General features: G+C 43.1%; 2 protein-coding genes across 3 annotated transcripts in view; one reads left to right on the top strand and one right to left on the bottom strand.

Moving 5' to 3' along the window:
* Positions 1-20,971, top strand: part of ralgapa2 (Ral GTPase activating protein catalytic subunit alpha 2) — a 105,468-nt gene extending 84,497 nt beyond the window's left edge. The window contains exons 39-41 of one of the 2 annotated variants that reach the window (XM_034675645.1): positions 12,683-12,804; positions 16,242-16,283; positions 18,301-20,971. In XM_034675645.1, coding sequence (XP_034531536.1) covers positions 12,683-12,804; positions 16,242-16,246 — 127 coding nt within the window. In that variant the 3' untranslated portion in view covers positions 16,247-16,283; positions 18,301-20,971. The remainder of the gene's footprint in view (positions 1-12,682; positions 12,805-16,241; positions 16,284-18,300) is intronic. The other variant, XM_034675644.1, reaches the window with a different exon arrangement.
* Positions 20,972-22,673: 1,702 nt separating this feature from the next.
* insm1b (insulinoma-associated 1b) lies at positions 22,674-27,343 on the bottom strand. The gene is made up of 2 exons (XM_034674386.1): positions 27,208-27,343; positions 22,674-25,644 (listed from the first exon to the last, which is right to left on the bottom strand). The coding sequence occupies exon 2, from the start codon at positions 25,169-25,171 to the stop codon at positions 23,696-23,698; it is 1,476 nt and encodes a 491-aa protein (XP_034530277.1). The 5' UTR covers positions 25,172-25,644; positions 27,208-27,343; the 3' UTR covers positions 22,674-23,695.
* Positions 27,344-27,889: the final 546 nt, after the last annotated feature.

The following is a 27,889-nucleotide window of genomic DNA, read 5'->3' as shown; positions in this document are numbered from 1 at the left end:
TTTGTGTGTTTATGCATTGTGTCCTATATGTGTCTCTCTGCAACCTCTGACAAATAATCATTGTTTGTTTTGTTTTTTTAATAATTCAACAAACATTAGATTTACTTCTTTCACTTGTAACTTCTGACTCGTTTTGTTCACTTTTCTCTATATTTCTATTTTAATAAAGTAAAATCAGACCGTCGGTTTCCAGAGAAAACCTGGTTTTAATACAGAATACAGTATACCTTATGATAATAAGATAAAAGAGTTTAATGTAGCATAAGTAGAAACTGTAGAGCTGACCCAAAGAGTGTTGCACTCTGCGTATTTCTAAACTTGAACCCCACCTCAAGGGCCCCTCCCCTTCTCTCTCTCCGTCTGTTATGTATTTGTGTCTGACATCTGTTTATTTGTTAGCATTAGCAGCAAAGTGAAAGCAAGCAAAACTCCCTGTTTATTTATTTATTTATTTGGGCTCCTGGTCCGCCCTATCCCTATTTTACACTTAGGTGGATCAGATTATGAGGTAGAATGAATTAAGGAAGACTGACCGATATCATTGTAATGACATATCTTTATTTTTTTTCTTTAATTGAAAAAACTAAATTACCACAATGTTCAATCTATTAGATGAAATATAGAGCTTATTTCTTGGAAAATTGTATTTAATTTAGTTAATAATTTGGAGGCTTTTGGAAGAGTGTTGAAAACTACAAATGTCCTTTCAAAGTCTCAAGGAGAAACTGAATTGCTATAGTTGCCTTTTTTGATAATGGATCGTTGGTCTCTGTCCGTCAGCCAAAATGTCCCCACGTTATGCCTTGGCGTTTGGAAAACATGTTTATTGTGATTGATGTGTGGCGGTGCTGGTTCTAGCATGCAAGTAAAAAACCTGTCTGTCTGCTTGAAGTGATACGCATCCAGCTAGCCATTCCATCTGTTCCCCCCAGTCCTGTTTAATTAATGAACTTTCTTTCTCCACCCCACAGCCAACCAGCACAACACTAAATAAAAGCTGTTGGACCCTCAGGTTTTCCAAATGGATGCTTGTTCTTAGCCCCCTCCCCTCCAGTTGGGTGCGTTCTCATTGATTAGTTATGTTTTGTTATCCCATCTTTTGTCTCGTGTTTTTTTTAAGGTAGGGTTAATGAGCTTTCCTGGCAGGCTGAAGCACTTGGAATCTAGGGATAAATGGGAATAGTTTTTTTGTTTTTGTTTGTTTGTTTTTTGCTTTGTTTTGCTTTATTCCTGTGATGGACTTGGCAGAGATGTGAAGCCTCGTGCCCCCACGTGTGTTTGGGTTTGTCCATCATTAATAATGTCTGTTTGTTTGTGTGTATGAATTACTTCCATTATCCCTCTTTAGAAGAAGGGAATAGAGTACACTCTTTAACAGTCGGCTGTCTCTTTTCATCTTCTAGTCATCTCAGCAAAACTTGTCTTGTCCTCCTTTAACCATCAAGTACTCTCTCTCTTCCTTTAAGTCCCCTCTTCCTTCCGTGTCTTTAGTTACAAGGCAGTGGACAGGCCTTTGTCCAGCTGGGGCTGCCCTCTTTTGTTTGTTCGGCCTTTTTTATCCTTGTGCTAATCGCCATGGTCGTGTGCCTGAGTTAGGCCCCATATTTCACGCTCAGCTCTCCTTTGTTTGACACACTGCCCCTGATAAGAATCCCAATTCTAGGGCCCCTCTGATATTGAAATCCAACAGCGGCGTAGAGAGAGCCTTCAATCATCCATTATCTGTGCTCCAGTGATTACCATTCAATCTCCCAGGGTCCATGCTCCTCATCACCAGCCCCAGAGCTGAGGCTGTCCCCTGAAAGAACCTGCATCCCTTAACGCCAGTGTCACATACAGGCATATCCACAGATATTTCCGACGCCGTCTTGAGACAGGCAGGCATTGAATGCTGCTGGGAAATGTCAGTGAAATGTCACTCATCATTCTCCTCTGGAATCTCTTGGTCTCTGATGTGGCCCTGGGTTTTTCTGGACTCTTGTGAGAACATCTTCTGACATTATTGGGTCTCTTTGTCCTTAAATGGCTATTGAATTTTCAATTCTCCTTTTTTGTCAGGAGAAAAGGATTGCTCTTTTAATTTTTACATAAGGCTACCTCTCCTATAATGTCACACACTTAATCTGCTCTTTTAAGAAGATATTAGTTGATTATTTATAAGTTGCACATTAATGCCTCTTTAAATAGTTCAAAGGCATTGCGGCTCTTCTGCTGGCCTGTGTCCATTGTTCCCGTTTAGAGGATGTCCTTGTGCCTGCAGCATTTGCATTTTTGCACTAAATGGAATTTTCTGTATTGAGAACAAGGTGAAGCAAACAAAGCCCTAAAAAAACAAAACATTGAAGTATTCACCTCTGTCCATTGTCTGTCTCTTCTTACGATGAGCAGCCTTTGATGTGTTAATGCTAGGAGTCTGGGTTTTATAGTCAAGTGATGTTGTGGCTAGAAGAGATATGCTGAAATACATTAGCCAAATCTTCCCATGTCTCTTCTATGTAACACGCTGTGATGATGTTGAGTTGAATGTAGAAGGAAGAGAGAGTATTTGGTTGGCAGCTGCAGAGATATGCTTAACATATTCTTGTAATTGGATCTCACCTCAAAAAAAGAAATGCATCTAAGGTACACATTAGAATAAGAGTTTATGCAACATGGGATTATAATTTAAGAACTTTTTGCATTCATTCTGCTCATTCCTATTGTTGTGGTGGCAATGTAGTGAGTCTTTGTGCTGCAGACGTCCACTTATCCCACACTCTCTGTTTAGATACACAATAGCCCTCAGTACCTTTGTTTAATGTAGTGTACACATCTTCATTAGTTATGTATAGCTTCTAATTACTATTGATGAGACTCTGGCTGATTTGGGTACAAATCTATAGCTTTTGTTATTCTAATGAGTGTTATTTATCCTCAGATCTTCAAGCCAGGGGGCTTTGGGATGGGGCTTTGTGCGGCCAGATATAGCCAGGCCGCTCTAGCTACACCCACTTGTTTTTGTATCTGCCGACTTTGACAAAATCCAGTTTGCCTCCCCCCATCATCAACAGCCTGCATGGATGTATAACACTTCCCGCTCCTCCATCTGTTTTTGTCCACCCATGAAAAGGTCCATTATAATCTGCAGGATGCACAGTTGACGTGCCACTGGCTGCATTTGAGCCAATCAGGGCTGCACGCTGAACTTCGACTACAATTTAAGAGGCCCCGACCCCTCCCCCAGCCCATTTTATTATCTGGGCTTTCTGTCTGAGATTTTGTGTGAGACAAGTTTTTATAACAACATTGTCTCCATCATTCCTTTTCCACTATGAAAGCTTCCATTCTGAATGGAGCTCCATGTATGCCCAATGGATGATGGCAGGCTCCTGATTAACCCTGGAGTAACTAGCTAATGTCAATGAAGGAGGGCCACCTGGCTGTGAGACTGTACAGTCAGCTGCCACTGAAGGGCCAGAATAGGAGACGACCAGGTGTTGGGCTCCAGCCCCCCTAATTGTTGCCATGTAATAGCCTGCTTGACTGCACAATATAGCCCAGGGGCGAGGATTAGAAAAAAGCTGTTGCCAACACAGAAGTCCATTTTCTTTATTGTGCAAGGTTTTTGTGAGTAGGTTTCTTTTTGAGGAATGCTTATGTATGTATATATGTACGCACAGAATATCGACAATACACACACACACACACACACACATACACAGTGTATATATATATATATATATATATATTTATATGTGTGTGTGTATATTTATATATTTATATATATATTTATATGTGTGTGTGTATATTTATATATACACACATAAAATTATAAAATCACTCCTGCCCCCCTTTTGCCCTGTGCATTTAGCCCTGCTGTAATCATATGTAACCCAGTGCCAATCATTATCATTCCCGCTAAATGCCTGGCATTTTGCAGAAGGCCAGGCAGCCTAATTGGCCCAATGAACCTTTCATAGTGGGGGCAATAAAGGAACAAGAGATTACATGTGCAGCGTGTCTCAGTGGAGAAGCAGACTTGGATGCTTGGCGTTAAGGCATCACAGTTATTCTGTTGCACATGCCACAAACATCATTAAAATTGCAGAAGCCTCTGCCCTCATTTTGTTTTAATATTTCATCAGTGTTTGTAGAACAGTGTTAACGTATGGTTAAAATCAAAGCCATTTGGCATGACCTAGAGTTGGCATGCTCCTTGTGTCTGTCAGTGTCAGACTGCTATTTAGATGTGTCAGATAGATTATTGAACATCAGGGTCCTCTGACTTCTCTGCTGCTTTAAGGTTGGGAACAGGTGGCCAAAAACCTCGTTAGAGACTGTATCCTTAAAATGATAATTATTACAGTTCAAATTTATCATGAAAGTTTGAAGAAAGAAAGGTGAAATACCTCACTAGTAATCAGATGGATTTCAATCAAAGTCTAGGTCCTGTGTACCCTTTCCTGTTTCATCTTTGACTTTTTATTAAAAGTTCAAATTTAGATCAGATAGATGCTGTTGTTCCCTGTCTCGGTTCTGAGCAATTCAAATATCAGGAACTGAAGGAACAATATGACACGTATTCACCTCAGATAGCTCATAAGATGCACACCTTTGTCCTGACCTAATAATGTTTCCAGAAGGCTGAGGCATTCATGCCACCCTGGCCATCATCACTGACAAAGAGAACCTTCAGAGATCTCTCACCCAGTGACAGAACTGTATCTGTTAATCTTCTTCCCTATGAGCCTTTTTGCTCATCTTATTATGACTTTCTGTTAATGCACGGTGAAGGCCTGTGTGACTGTCTGGCTGTAATGGGCCTGTGTTTGATTAATCATGTCGATCCATTGTGTTTCACATCTAAGGCTGCTGCGTTAGGACTCATCAATGGAGACCAGAGTCCTTTGAAAAAGAGATTGGTTACAGACTCAGCTCATCTGAATACACAACCCAGCAGGCTTTGATGGTTGTGTTGTGTTGAACAATACATGCTACAACAAATTATGATGTCACCAGATAGCTTGTGGCTATCCTGATTCTCAGTGGAGTGAGGATAACTTGTGGCTAGATCATTTATATGCGATGAAGCCCAAAAAATCAGTAGGTCCGGACAAAGTTTAGAGGTTAACATTGACTTTGTTGTAGGTGCATGTCTTATGATTTGTTGTGGAGCAGGAATCGATTTTAAGTGCCCCCGAGAGGGACGGTGGGCTGCCAGAGGCTTAAGCAAATGGGTGACTACTTCCTCCAGTCAACTCATAAATAACCTGCTCATACTAGCCTGCAGACATCAGATGTCTGCAGCAGCGGCAAACCTGTGTGAAATCACTGATGGGCAGTGATGATGTCACAAGTTAGGAGTGATGTCAGAGCCATAATTTCCCATGCTGCTGTCTGAATGCCAGATGGAGGGTAGAGAGGTGTGGAGGTTGGAGCTTAGAAAGCTCTTGCTGTGGGAAACTCACCCCTCAGGAGATGTCATTAACCTGGGCTTACTGTTTGACCCTGCTCCTTTGGGGCTCCTGAGCTCCAGTTTCCTGGACCTGCTCCTAATTAGGCTACTTGTTAAGACTCTCTGAAAGCAGCCATTTCTCTGGAGCATATGATGTTGTGTATGTCTATGCACACCCAGAAAATGGACACACAAACACCTCCACTCATCATAATGCATCTGTGACACATTCAGACATTTTCTGTTCAGTACTGTCTACAGCAAAAAGCTGTTAAATGAGACACCAAGGTTTGAGTAGCTGCTGTATAAAATGGGAATGGGACATACACTCACACCAACACCATGCAATCACCCTACTGGCAGGTTTCTGTCATACACACTCTCACTTTATCCATGTCTATCTGTTGTTCCTTCCCACACCGCCATTATTCCAGCAGCCAGCTTTATCGCCACATTCACTCTCTCTGTCCGTATCTTTCTCTCTCTCTCTCTGTCTCTCCATCTAAATGTCTCAGTCTTCCTGCCCGTTTTCCCATAATCACCTCACACCTTTAAGGGCCTCTGCTGAGACGAGCTTCACACCTCAGCCCTCGCTGTGACAACAGGTACCGCTGGCACTCACCGCCTGGCTTCCCTCCAATCAACACCTGCTCTGCTTTATTCCTCTTTCTTCCCATCCTTTTTTCCATCTTCCCCCTCCCTGTTTTCCATCTCCACCCTTGTTCTCCATTATTCTGTCTGTTGTTTTAGTGGCTCCACCAATCCATTTCCCAACTTCTAAATGTCATTTTTCTACATGTTTATTCCTTTACTGTAATGAATAACAGTTCATACATAAGCAGTCCAAGTCACTTTTAGAAAAACAGATTCCTCCTGGAGATGGCACTATGGTCCCCTGCTGATTTGAACCATATTATGTACACCAATTTGCTTCCTTCACCTCCTTTGGTAGCCAGGGTAATGACTGGCAAAAGCAACCTGTATGCAAGTTATTTCAAGGTGTGCCTGGCCAATATTTGCCGCTTATCAAATCTAACACTCCTTTGAATTCACTGCTGATGCAGCTCACCTAACCCCAATATATATATTTGAATAGATGCACATTATTTGTGTCTTCTGTGTGAATGACATGCAACTAAAGAAGGAACAAATTAAAGCATTGTTTTACTCCGCTTACTCTGACAACCCAACACAACCATGCACCCCACCATCCTTTCCTCTTAGTAAGCCAATTATACGACTGCTCAGAGTCAATGGTGCTGTGAGCTACTCCTGAGCTCTTCTCTTCATCAAGGTCAAGCTGATTGGCCCAGGTTAATGGGCAGACGTGGGGCTAAGAGAGGAGGGGGTCAAGCACCTAGAGGCACCCTCAACCTCGTCTCTAAACTGTCCCTCTTCACTACAAGAGCCCCTTTACCAGCAGTGCTTCTACAAACAGGGTTAACCTTGGCTTATGCCGAGGAGGCCCTATAGGAGCACTGGAATGGTTCTTTCACTGTAAAGGGATTGTGTATATTTGTCAAAATCTGTTCAAACATTTTTTTGAATTGGTGTGTTTGTGGTTTCCGGCACTTCAAGAGCCAGCCTTGATGAGCTGCAGTTTTTAGCACTTCCACACTGGACTCGTATTTTTAGACCAGAGGTTGCCGCTTGGTAAAATTGTCAAAAAAAAAATTGTTCTTTTTTTGTATTGTTCCTATGCACATAAATGCAATAAACACGTGTATACCAAAAACATTTGTAATTGCAACAATTTCTGGGAGAAATTGTGTATTTTCTGGAAAATTCCAGGGGTGCCAATACTTTCGTCCATGACTGTAGCTGGTCGGTCGAGGGAGATGGCAGTCTAACATGAATCTGGTTCTGCTCAAGGTTTCTGCCTGTTTAAAGCTAGTTTTTCCTTGCCGCTGCAACTTGTTAAATACTGAGGTGCAATGCTCATGATGGATTAAGATGAGATAAGACTGAGTCCTGCCTTAAGAGGGGACTGGATCTTATCCTGTCTTGATGTTGGGTCTTTGTTAATAATTTAACATAGAGTAGACCTGCTATGTTAGTAAAAGCGTCTTGAGATAATCTTTTTTGTGATTTGTCAAAGGGTGACAAATACTCTACATTGCAAAGCCTTTTGCACAAAGTCCGACTAAATTATTTAATTTTACTTCACTTGTCTGCTTTCTTGCATCCTCATTGAGATGTGATATTTTGCTTTAGGCACAGAAGTCGAAATATTAACAGCATCTTTGATAAAAGGGAGGGCAGGAGACACCTTCAGTGGATCTGTCCTCTGACTTGTGTATGTGACTGAGAAGTGGATAGAATGGAGCTTAAGTAGTGAAATGCCAGTATGGGGCTTCATAAGACCCCTGCTAATGCTCCTTTGCCTAATCTAGACTTTCACACTCTGTCCCGCCTTTTCAACAGATTAAGCATGTACGTGTGTGTGTGTGTCTCTATCCATCAATTTTTCTCCCTTCATTTGTGCAATTACTACAAAAGAAAGGTTAAGATTACCTAAGAGCTTGTCTTCACACATCTTTCCTTAAAAAAAATAATGCACCAAGAAGGGTTCTAGTCCTGCCCAAATATTTTAGTTTTGACTAGTCTAGTTTTAGTTAAGAGTTCAGTCTCCTTGTCACTGTTGCTCATATTCATATTGCATGATACTGACACCAATGCAACTCATTGTTTTTGAGTTCTTGTTTGTTTTGTCCCACCATGCTCCTAGAATCTTTGAATTTCCATTTGGTAAGCTCCAGATGGCCTGTTGCCCAGGGGTCATGGGGTTCTTAAACAGTTTTGGTAAGACCTTTTATAAGAGTCCATGTCCAAACGCTGAATTTTATAGTTTGATGACTTCTCTGTGAACTGTGGGACGGTGGATTGAGAGGTTAGAGGCATTCATTTCAATATCTTTTTATTACTTGAATAAGAAGGATAAAGGAGGTATTTCCCCCGAAATGTTGTTGCCTCATGTGTTCAGTTTGCAGTTTTATGTGTAAACATAATTTTAAAGTGACAAGTAATCTTGGTGATTGTCCCATGCTTTTCTTTTTATTGACAATTGGTTTTGGCAGTGCTTGAAGAAGTGTTTAAAGCTTTAGGACAATGTAGGAAAAGAAAGGTTGTGTGGCATTGTCACTGCTGACTTATTCTGAAATCAAGTACTTCAATCCAATAAGAAAGGAAATCTATTCACCTGTTTGTGCTGGTGGTGAGAGAAAGTGAAAGAAAGCACCCAAAAGTGCCTTTTAGTAAAGGAGTATTGACTGAGGCCATGATTGTCCCCGTCGGCTATGTGTGTTTTAAAAGATGTTGAGTGTGTGTCAGAGGCCTGTGGTGGCGTGAGGCCTTTTGTCAGCAGGAGCACAAAGATGGAGGCTGGATGGTAAGGATGCTGCTCTCCAGAGAGACACCAGTTCAGAGGTCAGGATAGAACCTTTTGAGTAGCTGTGTGTGCGTGGGTCGAGAGTGTTAGTGCACGTTATGGTTGTGTGTGTTGTGTCTATTTATGCACAATTGCCTGTGTGTGAGCATGTGTCTAGATAGTGGGTGGGGCTACGCACGGCTCAAAAAGGATCCCAGTGGACTGGCATTTTCCTGACAGGTCCCTGTGGACAGGGAAGAAGAAGCGATAGAGATGATGATGAGGATTGGTGGCGGTTGGCCGATTGGGTCCAGCAGGGATGGAGCAGCCTGCTAATGAAGAGCCATCTGAGGCCTCCATTCACCTTGAACATGGGCCACTGCAGCTGCCCTGACCTTGGCTTTGATCCATAAAGATGCTTGACCCCCACCATTCCCCCAGAGTTACCCCTCCTGCCATCTGGACAGCAGGCATGCATATGTATACATACGTGCACACACACACAGATACATATGCATGTACACACAGGCTGACCCATATGCACATGCACATATGCTGTTTAATTCAACCACAAACAGCGATAGTTTTGGGTAGGTTAGCTGCATTTTGTGTGTTGGTGCATTTGACCTGTAAATGTGTATTGTTTTGGTTACACAATTGCCCTTAGACCCACATGTTAACCACAAGTCCTTTTCTTGTGAACTATTGACAGAAGGAGGGGAGGGCAAGTGAGGGATTCACCAATGATATATTATCCCAAATGAAGCTTTTGTCTGTGTAGCCAATACTCCATTTTTATCCTTCATAACCACAACCTCCATTTTTCTACAAATCAAGTCCAGCTACTGAAAGTTATTTTACATTAGCCTGAATCTGTATTTCTTCTCTAACTGCTATCCCAACGGTTGCCACGCTCCGTAGATATTACATCGCTTTGACTCCCTTCTCTCTAATAAGAATTCAGCAGCTTGGAACATGGGGGGTCCTTGGAAATTCCCAAAGTGGTGCAACACACTTATCCTCCCACACACTGGCTTTTCTTTTTTGTCCACCTAGGTTAGCTGTGAGTGACAGTCATGTCACGGGTGACTTAAGTTGCTGTCCATCTGTGGAAATGCAGACCTGCCTGCATTTTCCTTTTCATATATTCCATTACTAGCTTTGTGAGATTTTTTTTTTTTTTACAGCTTAGTAAAGTGATGTTTCATGCAGTACAATAAAGCAGTTCATCACATTTTTATATTGCGTAACATTTTGTATTTTATGGTCTGTCTCTGAAGAAAAGTTTGACACAAAAGGCAGAGCTTTGCCAGACAGCCATCAATAGCAGAGGCAGCAGCTTATTTTTCCCCAAAAGTAGGTCAGAGTCAGCAGGTTTGGTGTCCATGACACGGACATGGTCTTTGCGTCACTGATGTGGACCTGTCCCTTGATTAAGTTACTGCATGGAGGCAGCAGCATCTGTGCATATGCAGGGGAACAAGCTGTGCCCATGGCTTAGTAATTAGAGACAAGCAGAAAGATGAGGGAGTGTGTGAGAGGGAGAGAATACAAGATTACCCCTCACTGTGCATCAGGTCTGATCTCTGCAGCAATTTTTTTACCCACAGATAACATCGTACATTTACTTAAGTGAGCTGATTATGGCTCTCGCTTTCACTCATCTCCAAAATACCTTTTATTAGCCTGCCTCCCTCACTGCCTGTCTTTCTCCCTGGCAGGCTGTCATATGTTTAATACTTGCTCTCAATAATTCTACACTATCTTTCCTCATTTTATTTTTTGAGGGTTTTTTTTCTCACCCACTTTAATCCATTTGTCTTACGAGGATAGAGAGCAGCGGAAGGAAGTAGTGGAGGAGAGGCGTGTGTCAGAGTCAGAGAGAGCGTCTGCTCCAGCTGGAGTCAATATTTGCTTTAGGAATCTCAATAACAGGCCTCCAGTCATCTGCATCTCTGATAATGGACAGCCATATGGCTCTGTTGACCCACGCTGTGCCGAGGTTGTCTCCCTCTCTCCTTATCCTTCTTTGCCTTTCATTTGTCAGTGTTCTAACTTCTTTCATTTATTTTTTATTAAGTCTTTCCTTCTACCGTACTTTGTCTCCTACCTATTACCTATTTGGGCACATTTTGTTCTTTTACAAACATCCCTCCTCATTGTCTGTCATCCATAAAAGCCTGGATATGACCCACCACACAGAACTGTGACCCAAGTTACCATGGCAGCAGAGACTAGGATGCCCACTCTTTGTCCAAAACTGTTTCCAGCAAGTGACAGAAAACAGTGACGTTGCATGTCTGGTTATGATGAAAGATTGATATGGAGCTCAGGAGGGATGTGCTGATATTTGCCTCAAGTGTTGCTGCTGGCTTGTCTTATAAATGGAGATGCTGACCCTGTAGTGATTATGTATTCGTTCAAAGCCACATATTTTGGCCCTTTTCTGTTTTCCAGCTCAAGATAGTAAATATGATAATTAAAGTTGCCAATGTTGCTTTTTAAAAAGATATGGAATATAATATAATAAAATCAGACTCACAAAGCAGCAGTAGTTTGCTTTATCAGGCCTACAGTCAACAGAAATAACAATCCCTCTCCCTTTTTTCCTGTGTTACCGTTTCCTTTGTCTCATTATGCTCTCTGTCCATCTCTGACTGTCCCCGTGAGCAGCTTGGCCACACTACCCCCTGGAGCTTCCCGGCTCAGGTGCCCGTCACCCCAGCTTTGCCACGGTTCCCTCAAAGCCATTGGTCATGGCTGCCTTGGCCCCCACTGTGGCGGCATGTGCCCACAGCAGGACCCCTGCCCAGTCACTGTCTCGTCCTATCTATCTAACCCAGACCGGAGCCTCCCGGCCCAGTCCAGCCTATCTCAGCTCATCCTGGTTCAGCCTTGGCGTCAGCAACAGACCAGTGCCACTCCACCCTGGCAGTCATAATGAGATGAGGGGGAGGGAGCCTCTTTGCTGAGAGTTCTCAGTGTGAGAGCGACAATTCTTGTTTGTCAAGCAATTTGTTGGGTGTTGTCTATCAAGGAAAACGGCCACAACAGATAGTTGTTTGAAAAATTAGGCTCATTGTCAAACATACACATGTATAGCTAAATATCAAAGGATCTTTGTATCATTATGCCATCACAGAGACCTTTTTTTCTCCAATGCATCACATTTCATCCTGCACTTGTCTCCATTCCACAGCATACTTTGCACAGTATACTTCTGATAATATGATAATAGCCATCAAAATGTTTTCCACAATCATCCAACAGCCATTTTGCAGGTTTATTTATTTATTTATTAATATGAGCTTTCCAATTTCAAATCCGGCCATCCATCCTGCATGCTGGCTGCCCAGGCTCCAGTCGCTGCTTGTCACTCTGAATTTCAAATGGCTCCAATTTTCCCCCTGATGGCACGGAGAAGTGGCAGGCAGCACATCGGGGAGGGTGGTCCTAGACATGCTGCCTGCAGCAGGGGTTCTATTAGAGAGAAGAGAGGGCTGAGAGGGGGGACAGGAGAGGTTTGGAGCATCACGCCAGTAGTCATGTATTCTTTCTTTCTTTTTTTATGATTATTTTGGAGACTGCTTTCTCATTTGGGGATGTGTGGCATGGCTGATTGTTCCATCTCTGCTTCTGGCTGGGTTGATGATGGTGGAGCTGCCCTGCCTGCCAGAACTGCCTCTCTCTCTCAGCTCACTCTCACCATACGTCGTACAGCTCTGGAAAAATGTGTTTCTAACTGTTGCTTTCATTTGGTCCTAACTAACAAATTGCTCCATTATTGGGTTTAATCACTCATAAAAGCATACAAATTGAGCTGCCTTGTGATTTTTCTTCCACATGCCATTACGTTTTGTTCCTTAATAAGAGCTTCTCAGCTATGAAGAGCGAGCTCTCTACTTGGAGGCTATTGTTCAGAACCACAGAGAGGTCATGACCTTTGAAGACTTCGCCTCGCAGGTCTTCTCCCCTTCTCCTGGCTATCCAATGAGTGGAGCAGGTGAGAAATGAACCACACTGCAGCTCTGTCCTCCTACATGTTTCTTCCATTACGTCTATTTTGCTTCATTTCTTTCTCTCATCCCTCTGTTGCCTCATCACATAAACCCTCTTTTGCCCTTCTTGGTCATCTCTTTTCTTGCCCCTCCTCATCAACAACACACCTGTTTGTCCCCTCTTCCTTGAATCCCTTCTTCCACGCCTACGCTCACTGATGAATATCAAACGATGGGCCCGGCTCTTCACGCTGTCCAACCGACATCAAACACACTGCTTTCTCCACTTCCTCAAGCCCCACTCATGTTACTTTGTTCATTTTTTTTGTTTCAAACTGCATCTTTCCATGCAATTACTTTCCTATGAATATAAGCAGCCTTGTTAAATGGCAGTTGGAGAGTGCATGTGTGTGTGTGTGTGTGTGTGTGTGTGTGTGTGTGTGTGTGTGTGTGCGTGCACATGTGTGCTTGTCTCCATGAGCTCATTCACAAACACTTAAGAGACCCGACCAACAAACAGCGGCTCACGGATGTCAGCACAGCACTCTTATCAGTCCATGATGAACAGAATGGAAAACGTGTCTTATCTTGTTCTTCTTACTTGTAGCAGCTCTGATCGATCTGCAACAGCACTGAAATCAATACAGGATTGCACTTTTCCACTCTATTGGATCTCGACACACGTTCTGTTTTGACAAGGAAAGCACTCCACAAAACCACACCATCCTGTTATTTTCAAATCTGTCAGTGCTTATTTATTTTAAGAGTGCTTTACAGCGTATGTAATATTTTCATTCCGTATGATGGCATGTGCAAATTAAATGTCCAAATTTTCTAGACGGTGTGTGTGTGTGTGTATGTAGGTATTCGGCTTGTCAGACAGCAGGTGTGATATTCAGTCTGTCGAAGGGACACGAGATGGTCAGACACATTACCATACTGTTTTCCCATCTCTTCTGCACAGGTGTAAAATCTCCCCAGACTGACCTCTAGTCACCTCCTCTTATCCTCAGCACCGAACATGCCTTAAGACAGTGACTGAGGGAAGAAATAGGCTGAGGAGCAGGTGGGAGAGGGACAGACTCTTTGCAGCTAGAAACAGAGAGGTTAGCCAGGCTTCAGAGTTATGTTTCACATTATCCAACATGTGTTGTTGCTAATGTGAGGCCATGACACATAAAATCTGTGAGGCTGATGTATCACCCTCACTGCAGCAGAAATGTCACACATATAAATTGATTCATGTAAAGTTGTGGTATATCATATACATATTTTACAAGCACCCACTTGAAGAAGGGGAACATTTAACCTCTTAAATGTGGCTAATTGCTGGAAAAATCTTTATAAAATATAGCTTAGAATTGTTAAAACCATCAAGGCTGTACGTGAGCTTCAATTTTTAGAGCTTTTAAGTTATCTACTTTAACAACTGCTTTGAGCTAAGGGTAATGCTGGGGTGTCTGTGAATCACACACTACATTTAGAGAGGCAATAATTCTTGTAGCAGCATCCTGGTTCAATTCCCATCCACAGCCCTTTCCACAAGTCATACCACACTCTCTACATCCTGTTTACAACTTTATCCACTAACCTGGCCTCCCAGTAAAGGCATAAAAAATGTATCATTAGTCTAAACATTTGGGGCGGCTGTGGCTCAGAGGTAGAGCGGATCCACTCTCCCCAAGAAGGTTAAGGGTTTGATCCCAGCTCCCATTGTGACATGCCGAAGTGTCCTTGGGTTAGGGTTGGACATTGAAACCTAATTTGCTCCCTTGACATAGTTAGTGTGTGAACACGTTTGAAGGATTATAGCCAGTCCTCCGCTAGCTTCCCTAGCCATTTAAGTGCACGCCGTATATACTGAGGTAATTGTTTTTGTTGCAGCTGTCATTGGTTGGGCTCCTGGCTACGACCCTTTGCTGCATGTCTTCCAACCTCTCTACTCCCCACATGTTCTGCCTCTCTTCAGATGTTCTGTCTAATAAGACAAAAAAGCAGAACAATAACTTGAAAAAAAGGAATGTGGTGTAACTGGGTGATGGGTAGCATAAAAAGCTTTGAGCAGTTTGAAAGACTAGGGAAACGCCATAAAATTACAAATCCATGTACAGTTTAACTGTATCCACATTATCTGCATAAATTGAAAGCTACTCTTTAGCTGAAATTTAGAATTTTGTTTTTGTTTGTTTTTAAACCACAGGTAATGTGTGTATATATATATATATATATATATATATATATATATATATATGAGGGGACATATTAAAAGGGTCCTTATATGCTGTGTCTGTCATACCTCATCCTCTATTATCCGTTATGTACACACAGTAGCTTGAATGCAGCAACGGCAGGCTGACACTACTCCTCATTCTCACCTTTCTGCAATGTGCTGCTTCACCTCCATGCTTTACGTGACTGAAAGAGCATATGTGCGTGTGAGTGAGGTGGGTTGGGTTGGGTTGGTGGGGGGGTTGGGAGGTCATATACAAGTTTGTCTGTCCACACGTCTGTTCGTTTCACCCCGCTCTGGCCCCCATTGCTGCCACTAACATGTCATCCATGCTCCATGACAGCGTGCAGGCGTTGGCCAGGGATGGTTTGGGACATGGAGTACCCCTGGGCCAAACTGGACTGTAAGACTCTGCCTGCTTCCTCCACACTAGGCATGATGCCCAGCCACGGCCCACCTAACATTTCCATTTATTCTTTCAAGTAGCTCTGGGTTGCACTTCATTTAAACATTTTTTAAAAGCAAAGCAGGAGTGAGATTTGAATACACATTCTGCATGTTTCACCACTTACACAGTAAGGCATCAAACCTCAGCACTTTAGCTTGTCAGTATCATCCTCAGTCTGTGATCCTAAATGCACTCTCATCCAGTCCAGCCAGTCGTGGCTTCCTGCATGAGCTAGTCCATCCATCATAGTGCTTTGCCCTGTTTCACCTGCACTGCTTTTCTCAGTTGTTGTTTTTTTATCTGTTATCTTTAAACTTTTCAAAATGAGTAGCTGGACCACAAGGAAGCTCATACTCCTCCCCCATGGATGGAACAACCCAGCTTCCATGACCCTGAGTGTTCCAGCATCTTTTACTCTCACCCTAACCCTCTTACAGTGACTCTTGTGGTCCTTTTTTTCTCAGTCTGTTGTTGCCATGTGAACTGCCCACTGGTTTCAAAAGAGTTTTTACTTTTGAAATGTGTGAATGGGCAGATTTTCATCTTCAGAGAAAATCCAACTTGTTGATTAAATTCACCAACCAAATCAGTTAACTTTGTGTGATTTTTAAACCTTCCAGTGTCGACTAACCTGGACGCCACACAAGCTGTTTGAAAATCCCTCCACTCCAACCCTCAAATCATGGACTTTTCAGCAGTATTGTGTTGTGTGGTGTGTCTACTGCTCTCTAAAATGATGCTCTACTGTGTTTTTCCCTTTTTAGATTAAAAATATCTTAAAGGTCCATATACTGTTTCTGGCGAAGGTAAGCCCCGAGTCAGACCGGAAGCTTGTTTCCGTCCAGCGGTCTACCTACCCTTCGCTCGTGCACTCACCTTGGCTGTTTTCCCCCACCTCTCCTTCTTTCATATAGCACTAACCTCGCTTTATTTACTGAGTGCTCTGAAAAAGAGAAGGGGACAGAGAAACCAGGCTGTTTATTGGGGGGGTGTCCTACTGTTGAGGCCAGGCTGGTAATTGAAAGTGATGCACTGTGGGGACAATTAGCACCTGACTAAGTAGCAGCATGAACAATACGGCTACACTTCTGGCCCTCGCTTCTGCATGTGGCGCGCCTTTATCTTTTCCCCCAGCAAGCACTTTTCTCTTTTCTTTCTTTCTTTGCTTTTTTTCCCCAATCCCTCCACCCCTCTCATTTCCTCCTGTTGGAGTGTGCCTGTTTGCCTGAGGCAGACTCTGAGACTAACACCTGCCGCACTGGAAGACGTCTTTGTCATCTTAAGCCTTGTTTAAACTGCTGCAGAGAGGGCCAATGGGATGGCAGGGCCCTTTAAAGACTCTTTGTCTTCTTTCTCTCAATCTTTACCTTCTTCCTCCCATCTATAATGAACCTTAGCACAAGGTGGTTTGGGCTAAGTAAGCAAATGCATGGAAATAAAAACACATTACTTTCTTATTTTAACCCAGTAACTTAATATGAAAATAAGGCCATACAGTGAAGAACATTAGAAACCGATGCAACCATGGTCATTAAGTGACACAGTGGAACAGTAGAAGTGATGACTGTTTAGTGCGGCATGTTTCAATTGCTGCTCATCAAGAAGGGAAGTCTGTTGAGTAGGTGGTGAACAGTACCACATGATTTTCTCTGTGTATTAGCTGGGATAGATCATGCCATCATGTCTTCAGAACACATGCAGCCAGAGTTCATCAAACTACGTTTCTATGAAAAAACAACAACAACTCTACTGGAGGAATGAGTAGAAGAATACGGGAATGCAGATTTCTTCCCACCATAAGGCCAGCCTACATTTTAGCCTAACCCTTCCCTTTTCTATATTCATATGCAGATTTGAGAATGCGTGTTCAGACCCCCCTCGCCTCCCCTCATGCCCTTCACAATGAACACACCAAATGTGTCAGCCCTTCTCGCCCAGCAAGCTTCGGCCCTGGATGCTGCCTGTGTCCACTGTGCTGCTGAGTGTCTGTTACTCCAGCCATCTGCCATTCCTTTTAGCCGCTGCAACTTGAGATGCTTCAGAAAAAAATGGCAGGAAATAAAAGGATAGGAAAGAAAATAGGCAACCAGATGCCACCTTTCTGACAAAGCAGAAAAAGTTGTTTAAACTTGAGGCATTGGGCGAAAAAAAAGGGGGTGGGGTGCATCAGGGGCACACTGAGGAAGTCGGGGCCAGTTTCACAATACTTCATTGTCCCTCACCAGCGTTGATGCCCACCTCCCAGCTTATTACTATTTGCCATCCCGCAATCATGGATGTGAAGTTTTTCTGAAAAAGCACAATGTTTGACAATGGGAATGCTCCACATGTTCACAACAAGAGCATAATGTGTAATTTTATTTTCATTCAAAGCATTCTGCTGTCACACGGCGAACTGAATACTTTTTTTTGCCCTTAGTTACAAAGGTTACCTCTCATTTTTATGTCCTATAAGCATTTAGGAAACTGTGTTGGGGAAATGGTAGTTTCTTCTTAAACAAGCTCTGCTTTTCTACAGCATGTGAATAAGGCATGTAATTTCAGAAACATATTGTATCTTTCTTATATCTTTATTCTGATGGCTCAAGGTGTCAAACAAACTCTAAAACTAACACTTTTTTCACAGTTTGTATCGCAAAATTTGTGAATGTTGGTGAATATCCCATGAACTGGGCAATCTTGATTTTGGGAGAACCATATGCATGACAAAGCATGATGGGATAAACAACAATCACACAAATGCCAATGGGCTCCAATCACATCTGACCAGCTCTGTCTTTTTTGATATTCTATCTACAAACTTTCTCTCCGTTTCTCTCCCAGGCTCCTTCACTGGCAGTGTGGGCACAGAAGCTGGAAGTACTGTAGGAACGACGGACTCTGTTGACCAGGTGTCTCCCACAATGCCCCGGGCCACAAAGAACCGAGTTTCGGGAAAACTCCGCCGCTCAGCCAGTGCTATAAGCAAATCCTCCAACTGAGCTTTTGAACCTGTCCCCCTTTCCCCCCCTCCCGATGCAGCCTTTAATCTTTTCTGGAAGAACCTCAAACACCCAGCCGTGACTGCAAAAACTGTCTTGGTTTTTTAGTTTGTTTGTTTGGAGTGTCTTGTTTTTCTTTGTTTGGTTTTGTGTCATATTAACATGTAACTGGAGCATATTGCAATTTTTAATTTAAGTGGCAATCATTGATTTTGTTGATACATTTCCATTTGTTGTGCTTGACTACTTAATCTACATGAACATGTGACTAAGCTATTTATGTTCATCCTGGTGGTTTCAGCTTAAGAATCAGCCGCATAGGAAGACTTGACTGAGAAGTCTTAAAACAAATGTCAGTTTAATTCTTATTTTCTAGTGCAGTCTCGATGCACTAGAGAGGGAAGTTCTTACTATAGTAAGGGAAAGGGAGTCTGCTTTACCCTATTTCTATATTGCATCTAGCTCAACATTTAATGTAAGGAAGCACTGAATGACACAGCTGTGAATGGCATCATGCAAAAACTGCACATGAGATTGGTATCCATTATAAACATGTCTGCCTTTTTACCTCTTTCTGCACCTGCCACAACCTTTCTGTGTCAAAGATACCACTCGGTCAGTGACAGGATGATGATGTCCTGCTTAGTAGCACCAGTTGGGACCATGTTTATGGACCATCTGCCTTCAGTGAAGAAACTAATGCATGGGGAATACCTCCCCAGAATGATTTTTACTCCCTGCACTTCCTGTGCGTCGAGTCTCTCGTACGTGCAGCCAGTGTTTTAATTGTTTTGAACCCAGAGTGGACAATCAATGATGTCTATCCTGCTTGTTGTTCTTCTTTTTTTTTATCTCTAGTTTTCCTTTTTAAATGAATTCCGATGGATTATGTCATGATTTGATTTATGCAACCTTGCTGGAATGAGAAAAAACTGCGTTTGTAATTGTTTTCTGATGTCGTTAACATGGGCTCATGTCCGGTAATTGAATACGTTTCTCCTGTCTCTTTCCTCTGCTATCAGTTTCCCTGTCTTCTAGATCTAAGAAATCGACATTCCAACGTTTTCAGACCGACGTTTTTGCACTCACTGTCATTGATTAACTTGCATCGAATGTTTCTCTTTTTCCTTGGATGTAAGTTGCTTTACGTTTCCATGTTGATGTGTATAGAAAGGACTATTTGATTAATTATTTCCTCTGTTTTTGTTTTATGTGTTCATGTGCTATTTAGAGGAAAAATACCGCCAGAGCCTCAGGTGAATCTTAACTCCATGCACTGGTGTTTGAGTGTGAGTGTGTGCATGTACGTGTGAGTTCCCAGGGGAGCTTCTTTCTCACAGTGCCTGTGTAATGTCTGTCCTTTTAAGATGCTGTCCTACACCACCCCTACTCCCCATAATCAGATTTTAGTTTATCTTCATTGTCTGAGAATAACCATGGTCACTCTGCATCACATCTCCGTGTTAGAGGACTAAAACAAAGGCTTTTACTCCTCCGTGTGTCTGAAGGTCTGTCTCATGCCTCGCACAACAAAAGCGTCAACAACAGATGGACTTGATCATTGCAATGAGCATTGAGTCTTTATTGTAAGTGGCGAGTTGCTCGGTATTTATCTGTGAATGGAATCAAGTGGCACCGACGACGACTCCTCTTTCCCATGATCCTCTCTTTTCCCCTGTTGCCTCCTGGTGAGCTGAAGGTGGCATGCCAGATCTGAACTTTTAACAACCGTCCCAGCAGCGACCTTCTCAAACCTGCCTGCTGATGTTGTGGTAGCCAGGTGTCCTCCCACACACACATACACAGTGACACTCACCCTCTGAGGGCTCCACCCAAGCTGCAACACTATCCCCATCTGTTGCACTACTATGCCTTACTTTACCCATGCTCTCCTGACACTCAGCTCTCATCTTGCCTTCTTTTGTGAGTTCATTCCCTGAGCAGAAACACAGGGGATCCAAACAATGGGAGGACTGACTCATCTTTTTTCCTTTTTTTTTTTTTTTTTTTTCTTGTTTATTTGAAGAATGTATAGATAAAGTCTAAGCCTGGATCACAGGCTGATTTTTATTTCCCCCAATGCCACTTGAAGGAACCTCCCAGGATGCTGATATAAAGATTGTAGGTTATAGATGATGTCTGTTGAGGGACCCGTGCTCCCCCTTTGGTGGCTTAGTTGCTGGAGTTGTTAGTTTGGACCAAGATAAGGATTGTGTCTTATATACGTGAAGAAATTGAGCTGGTGTTAGTTCTAGTGTGTTTCTTCTTCTCTTCTCATTTTAGAAATCCTTGTACATTGTGTCAAATTTGAGGGCTTCTGCACCCTCTAAATATAAATATATTAAATAATGCCTGTAATATAATCTTTGTATAAGGAAGAGGAAAAAAAAGCTTGAAGATTTCATCATTACCTGTCAACATATCAAACTGTTTTTAATGGCCGAAGTCCTACTATCTTTATTAGAAATGTGAAAATTGAAACATTTCATTAAATCAATTCGAAATTCTACGCATCTTTGTCTTTGTTCCTCTTCTTCATCAGCCTATTGTGTTAACCTCTGATTTTGTGGAGGTTTTATCTATGTGTTCGCACAGTCATGATGGTGCTGTTACCATGGGCTTCCTGACCCTGGCCTGGCAGTGCTAGCAGCAGCAGGGGTAACCTGACCCTCCTCCCATCTGTCTCCCCTGCTGCTTCGCTCTGCTTAGGGGAGGCCGGCATAATGGAACCTCAACAGGAGGCACAGGTGCAATGGTTGCAGCACCTACAGGTGACCTGTCTAGCCTGGGTCACATAAAGGCACAAGAAAAGCACTTGACTGTAATTGGAGCCTTTTAAAACTGTGTGTGTGAGAAAGGAGCCTGATGTTGCCTCATTTCAGATGATGCACATCAGAACAGGCTGGGGCTGGGTGTCCCAGCTCCTCTGAGGCTGACATTTTCTGTTATTACTACCTGACTGTATTATCTCATGTGTTACTCTTCTGGCTGTTACACATTATCTGTCTTATGCATTGCACTGATAGCTTACATTTTAAAAAGTTTGTGACATACTATTTGGCCTTGAGCATGTGCGGAGTATTAATAATGGTGGTGATCCTGGGTTATCCCCGTCTGACAGCATGTGTCTTTAAGCCTGGCAGGCCTGGTGAAACTGCCTGCTAAGTTACAGCTGACTTCATCCTCTACAGGTTAGGGAGGTCAAGTGTGAAGCCAACTGAGCCCTGATGGATCCTAAATCAGTAGAAAACTAACAAAAATCGAACTGCATGAGTCCTTTAAAGCAGACAGATGTTTTACTGCTCCAGAGGTGAGCTCTGATCCAGCACCTCTTTGTCCTGCCATGTCCTGACTCTGTACTAAGGAGTCGATTTATGATAAGGCCCTAAGTGCCTGTCTGTGACAGTCAAAAGGCGTCTGTTGAGCCACTGTAGAAATGATTTGTGATCAAGGAGTCTAACAAACGAGGAATCGAAGGCAAAGGTTTATACTGGGGGGGTTCAGTTGGGTTCTTTTTCTGTGTTGGTTGGATCAAGAATCTAACCATTTTGAAGTGAGAGTCTTTGCAGAAGAAAAGCATACTTTTCGGAACTTTTACTGTTAACACCTTTTTTTTTTTTCAAATTGGCTACCTCGGGGAGTCCACTGCCCCTGCGTGCGCTTTGAAAAACGTGGTCTGCCGAAAACTCAGTATTAAAACTCTCAAAACATGTTGGATGGGTAGGAATTGCTTGCTTCTGAATTTCAGAGTGTTTTGAATTGTTCTGAATACAACACTGATAATACAAAATTAAAACGAATTTATGGAGTGGCTTTTAAAAAAAAGTATGTCAGGGTTATTGCTGATGCATAATTACGCAAATTTGAAGTAGCGCAGTATGGTCCCTTTTGAGCCCTGAAGTAACAAAAGACAACAAATTCTGAGGCCTTTTCAAACTATTTAAAGTATATCTAATGTAAAAGAACCTGTCAGTGTCATCCTTGAATGATGTTATGTACTGAGAATTATCAGCCAAGAAATCCTCTGAGAGGAAACATTTACAGAAAGGCGCAGTGAACACACATCAACAAGCTGAGAAAGCCAGAGTCTTTAAAGTCAGTGATTCTTCTGATAGATGGAAACTTCCGCTTTAGAAATAGTCTCTAAAGGCCATGTTACTTGTTCTACTCCAAGTGAGGTAAAAATAAATCTACCTCGAGAGGTGTGTCCTTTTGAAAATATTTTATTTCGATAGACAACAACGATATACACTTACAATCAAAGCGCTATAAAAGCCAACATTTAAGAAAATAACTTGTCCTTAAAAAAGATTGCATCTAAGGTAAGAGCTTTACGTTTTTTCTTCTTTTACAAGAGCTGTGGAGATTGAAAAATCAAAACCTGACGACAATTATCACAACTCATACTGTAAATTTGACCCCCAAAAAAGACATTTTGGCTATACGACATGTAAACTGCCAGAACGATTCACAGAAAAAAATCACAACAAACACAACAATAAGTTACATAAAATAATTAGAATAAATAAATAAATAAACTCATGATGAAAAATATTGCAACAATCTTCAATAACAATAATAAAATATGTGCCAGCATTCAAAATCAAAACAGTCTATGATGACTTTTTTTAAGGCAGTTATACAGCAGGATTTGGATGTGTATGTAGGCTATGTCGGACTAAGCTTATTGTATACTAAAGGCATTTGTGGTTCTACTAAACAGGGAATGCTTCAGTCACTCTTCTTTTTTTCCCATCAGTACAAAGTCTATAAGTTTTGTCATTCACAAACTAGCGTAAAGCTACAGTGATCGAGCAATCACGGTCGGTGAATTGAGAAGGCTTTGATAGGGAAAAGGATTTCTGAGAATTTAAAAGACATTTCTTAGGTCTAGAAGCTATCATCGAACACATGTGCTGTCCTAGAAAAATACCCTTTAACAGTCAAACTAACGCTTTGTACTCTTTTTTTCTTGATAAACTAATTTGAGAAAAGAAATCTCAAAATAGGCCTATATGTAGTTCAAATATAGAGAGAAGCATTCAACAATCACTGATTGGCATGGAAAAGACACCTCATTAAACACCACTTAAACATCAAACCGCCCTGCCTTCATTGGCCTAAAGTTATGGCAGTGCGCGTCGAAAACTCTGGATTTTTCACAACCCAAAAGCCCCTTTTTTGTTTCTCAATTTTTTTTCTTTTTCCCCATTCAAGGCACAAGTTTGGTGATGTTTTCAGCAGGCGGGGCGCACCGGCATTTGGAGCAGGATCACCTGCCGGTTCTCTGAGGGGTGGCACTTGTTTATGTGCCTGGTGAGCCCCGGCGAGCTGTAGAGGGTGGCAGGGCAGTACTTGCACGGGTAGATCTGGGAGGAGTGCATGAGGCGCAGGTGTCTCTCCTGGCCGGCCCTGCTGGTGAAACTCTCCCCGCACACCGGGCACAGCAGGCAGTCCACCGGGCTCAGATTGAGAGGGCTTTGGTTCGAGGCTTCCTCTGAGGATGATGATGCTGAAGAGGAGGAGGAGGAAGAGGAGGAGGAGGAGGAGGAGAAGGATGATGAGGATGAGGCCAAGGGCTGCTCTGCCGCCCTGTCGCTGGTTTGAAACCCGTGCTCCTCCAGCACTTTCTTTTGCAGGACCTGGTGTCCCATGATGTGTTTTCTTAGGTATGCCTGTCGCTTAAACCTCTTCCCACAGAACTGGCAATCATAGGAACCATCTTCAGAGCCCGACTCGGACAGACCTGGACTCGGGGTGTCTCTGTCACTCATGTCTTTGGCTTCGTCAGAGACTGATTTGACACTTAGGGTTGGCATTTTGGCCGTTTCAGGTTTGATGCCCTGTGCGGTGGACATCGCAGGTGCGCCGGTGTTCCGGGGTTTGTGCCAACGACGGTGAGAGGCGAGGTTTGCCGGGCAGCTGAACATCTTGTCACACTCAGGACACCGGTACTCGACCCTGACTATGCGGGAGCACTTGTGCTGAGCCAGAGAGAAGGGATCAGCATACGCCTCCTTGCACAGCTGACACACAAACTCCCCTAAGGGCTTGTTTCCCCCGGAGGTCTGCGCCCTCGGCTTCATCTCCACGGGCCCCTCTTTGATTTTGAGACCCAGCACAGGAGAAGTAGTCATTTCGTCTTCAAAGTTTAGTTTTCTGATGGCTTTGGGCTTCTTGGGTGCGGGTTTAGATTTGCGCTCTGTGCCGTCAGCTGCGGGTCTTTTGGTAACGACCCGGTTGCTCGGTGCCGGGAGGCTGCTGGTGGTCCCGCTGCGACTGCTGTTGCTGGTGCCGATTTTCAGGTCGACCGGTGCGTAAAGGAGGTGGTCCAGGCCAGAGAGGGAGGCAGGTGTGGGGAATGACTCGGCAGAAATAGGCGAGCCTAGATTGAAACTTCGCTCAAAATATCCCCTGTCGTGCTCCTTGCTGATGGGCCGGGTGGGGCTGTAAAGGGCTTGGCATGCCGCCTCTGGGTTGCCGAACTGCGCCGGCTTCTCCAGTCGTGGCACCGACGCCTGGGCTGCAGTTAAATCTGGTGATGCTGCAGCGCGGTCCGGACTGGATGCCACGGACATCGGTGGGGAGGGGTCCGTGTGATACGGCAAGGCAGCTGGGGTGGGATGCTCCTGGTGATCATCTTCGTCTAACCGAGTCCTGTAGGAAACGTGCGTAGATTTCTTGTTTCTTTTTACCAGGAATCCTTTGGGCATCTTGGCGAGTTACAGCAAAAAGGCACTTCGGGGAGGTGGATGAAGTCTCGAGTATCCAGGTTTGTTAAAAATATGGCAACACTAGAAGCATATGGGACTTTATCTCCCCAGTATATCGATCCTTCTGTTGCTGAAATGTTTTCGTCTCCAAGGCATAGCTCCACTCTTTTTATGCCGGAATGATGCTATTGTTCTCACCCCCCCTATTGCAGCCTCCCCGACCAATCGGATGAAACCAAGATCCCAGTGGATTTGATTGTGGGAGGGCTTAGAGCCTGTGTTTGGTGGATTTCGTTGGAGGATGTGCAGATAGCTTAGCAGATGTACTGGCGGTTTATTACATTAATGTGTGCGCTCAGCCCCTCCCCGACAGAGGCACACGCCGGGACCCTCCTCCTTTTACGGTCTGATGGGCCCCTATACAACTGCACACGTGCCACGGCTTTGTGGCTCTCCTCTGGGGGGCCCCGACACTGCCAAAAGGAAATGTCCGTCACTGCCACAATCATCACAATTTAAAATTAAGACGGGATGAGACAAGTATGTTAAATACAAATGAAAATATCAGTTACATTCAATTTCTGCTGCGATGTTGTTGAAAGCTGTAAATCACTAAATAAATTCAACTGTAAGAGTAGTTGCTGATTTTAGTATTTCAAAATTTACCTCCACAGATCACAGTCCTTTTTTCCTTTCTATCCATACTGTAGACACTTTTACGCACGACCTTTACGCACACGAGGCGGGCCTCCCAATAAACCAAATAAGGCCGTTTTTATAGACCTTTATTTTATTGTGTCTTAAATAAACACTATAGAGGGAGTGTTTTCTTTATTTTTGGGCACGTGTCTGTCTCGGTAGTTTAACTCGACATATAAATCAGACATCTCGCTGCATACATAAGTAATAAGAAGGCCCTCTGGTCTTTGTGCACAATAGCCACGTCTGCCCGTGCTTGGATATCCCTGTCTCTTTTTTTCGTTTGAAAGGCAAATTGACCTCTTAACTGTGAAACGGGACTCACGGCCAATCTGGCCCACAGCTAGACGCGTGCTGGGCGGAATCAGTGCTCCAGACAAAGAAGGCCGCGGTTGAGACTTAGATTGTAAAATTGCTGCAGATATAACCAAAGCTCAGATGGAGCTGCTGTTGTTGCCGGCTACAGTCAGCACATGTCTGTTCTTTAAAAACAGTACAGTTTCAGGATTTAGTGGTAGAATCATTGTGCCGAAAGAAGCGTTTTAAGTTTAGGATCTATGTTTGCAATGATTTTAAAGTAAAGATAAACAATTACTTTGATAAATTATTTTGTTTACTGCAGCCTTATGTCTCGCCAGCAAAGGCAACTTTCTCCAACAAAAATGTGGCCTATTTTCTTCACCGCCCCCCTATGGTTTCTCTGCATACCTCATTTATTGGGTTTTTGTCCTTTTTTTCGTTCTAATGGCTAAATGTAGGCTGCAGTGCGCCACTTGGCAGAGAGTGCATTCTTTCTCCTTTCAGTCGGCAGACCAGGGAGGAATTAATCTCCATCGTCGTACATTGTTCCCCTCATTTGCATAAAGCTGCAGTATGACCAAGTCAAATAATTACACAATCGGAGCTGAGCCGCAGGCCTGTGCCTTCCTTTCAATAGGCCTCTGTGTCCCCGTGCCTTCTCACCTGCCTGAATGCACACCGTTATTTGGGAAAGATATGGCTCAATGACAGATCTGCTTGAGGAAAAATAAATGTTTTAAATTATCTTTGGATAAATATAAAAATGGATTACACCTTTACAAAATTTAGTAAAGAACAAAAGTTTGAACATATATTTGAAAGTAAGCACATTTAGCTGAAATCACAGTTTTCAGAAGGATAAGTTTCTTTGTCGAACTTATAGACTATCGTATGTCCACAAGTTGTTATTAGGCTTCTTTTTTTTGAAAACATACTTGTTTTCCGATGGCTTCACTGTAGTTTATATTGCACTAAAATACGGAAATGATCACATTTTTGTTAAAAGTGGGACGTGTTTGCGTCTTCTGATTTCTTACTTGCTGTCCTTTGAGTCTGCATCTATTAGTCGTGGTTTGTTGGGACTACAAGCTTTGATGGCATTTTAACGAGTTCCTCTTTCCCCAGTGATAATTTCTGTGTGGCGCGTGGGCCGGGTTGCTGGTGTTTGCTCTGAGGACGCATGCGCGTGTTTGATCAGTGGCGCGTGCTGCTCTGGTGGACGGGAAGCATAGGCGCCTGATTAGCATACAGCTGCAGCCGATTTAAGGCAGACTCAGCTACATCCTCCTAAACCTTATCGCATGCTATGGGATTTTAAATGCTTCTCTATTTTTCTTTCTCACTGCAGGCAATGCTTTCAACATAATTACTTATATGAAAGGCTACAAAAAAAGTCGAAAATCTCAAAATGAGTGGGCCTAATACCTAAAAAACGCTCTTGTCTAGAATCATGGTTCTCTTTTGTGGACCCAAATGTGGCGAGCTTTTTTACAAAGTAGACCCTTTGAAATGAAGCTTGAGCTACTTTCTGCCTGAAGCCAAAAAAACACGAGTTAATGGTTTTACTTAAAAAAAACAGAGGTTTGAGTAGAAGACGTGATGTTTCTGAACTTCTGGCACCACAGTCCAGTTCTTACGTCATTGCACCACCTACAGGATGAATTTAGTCTGAGAACAGGCTGAACAAGTTTTGCCCAGAGCATAGCTCTACATTTATTC

This window comes from Notolabrus celidotus, chromosome 22, assembly GCF_009762535.1.
Source record: "Notolabrus celidotus isolate fNotCel1 chromosome 22, fNotCel1.pri, whole genome shotgun sequence".
NCBI classification, from domain to species: domain Eukaryota; kingdom Metazoa; phylum Chordata; class Actinopteri; order Labriformes; family Labridae; genus Notolabrus; species Notolabrus celidotus.
This window is presented reverse-complemented; position numbering and strand designations above follow the sequence as displayed.

Coding starts and splice junctions, on each gene's coding strand:
- insm1b (XM_034674386.1), bottom strand. CDS start 25,171: ATGCCCAAAGGATTCCTGGTAAAAAGAAACAAGAAATCTACGCACGTT.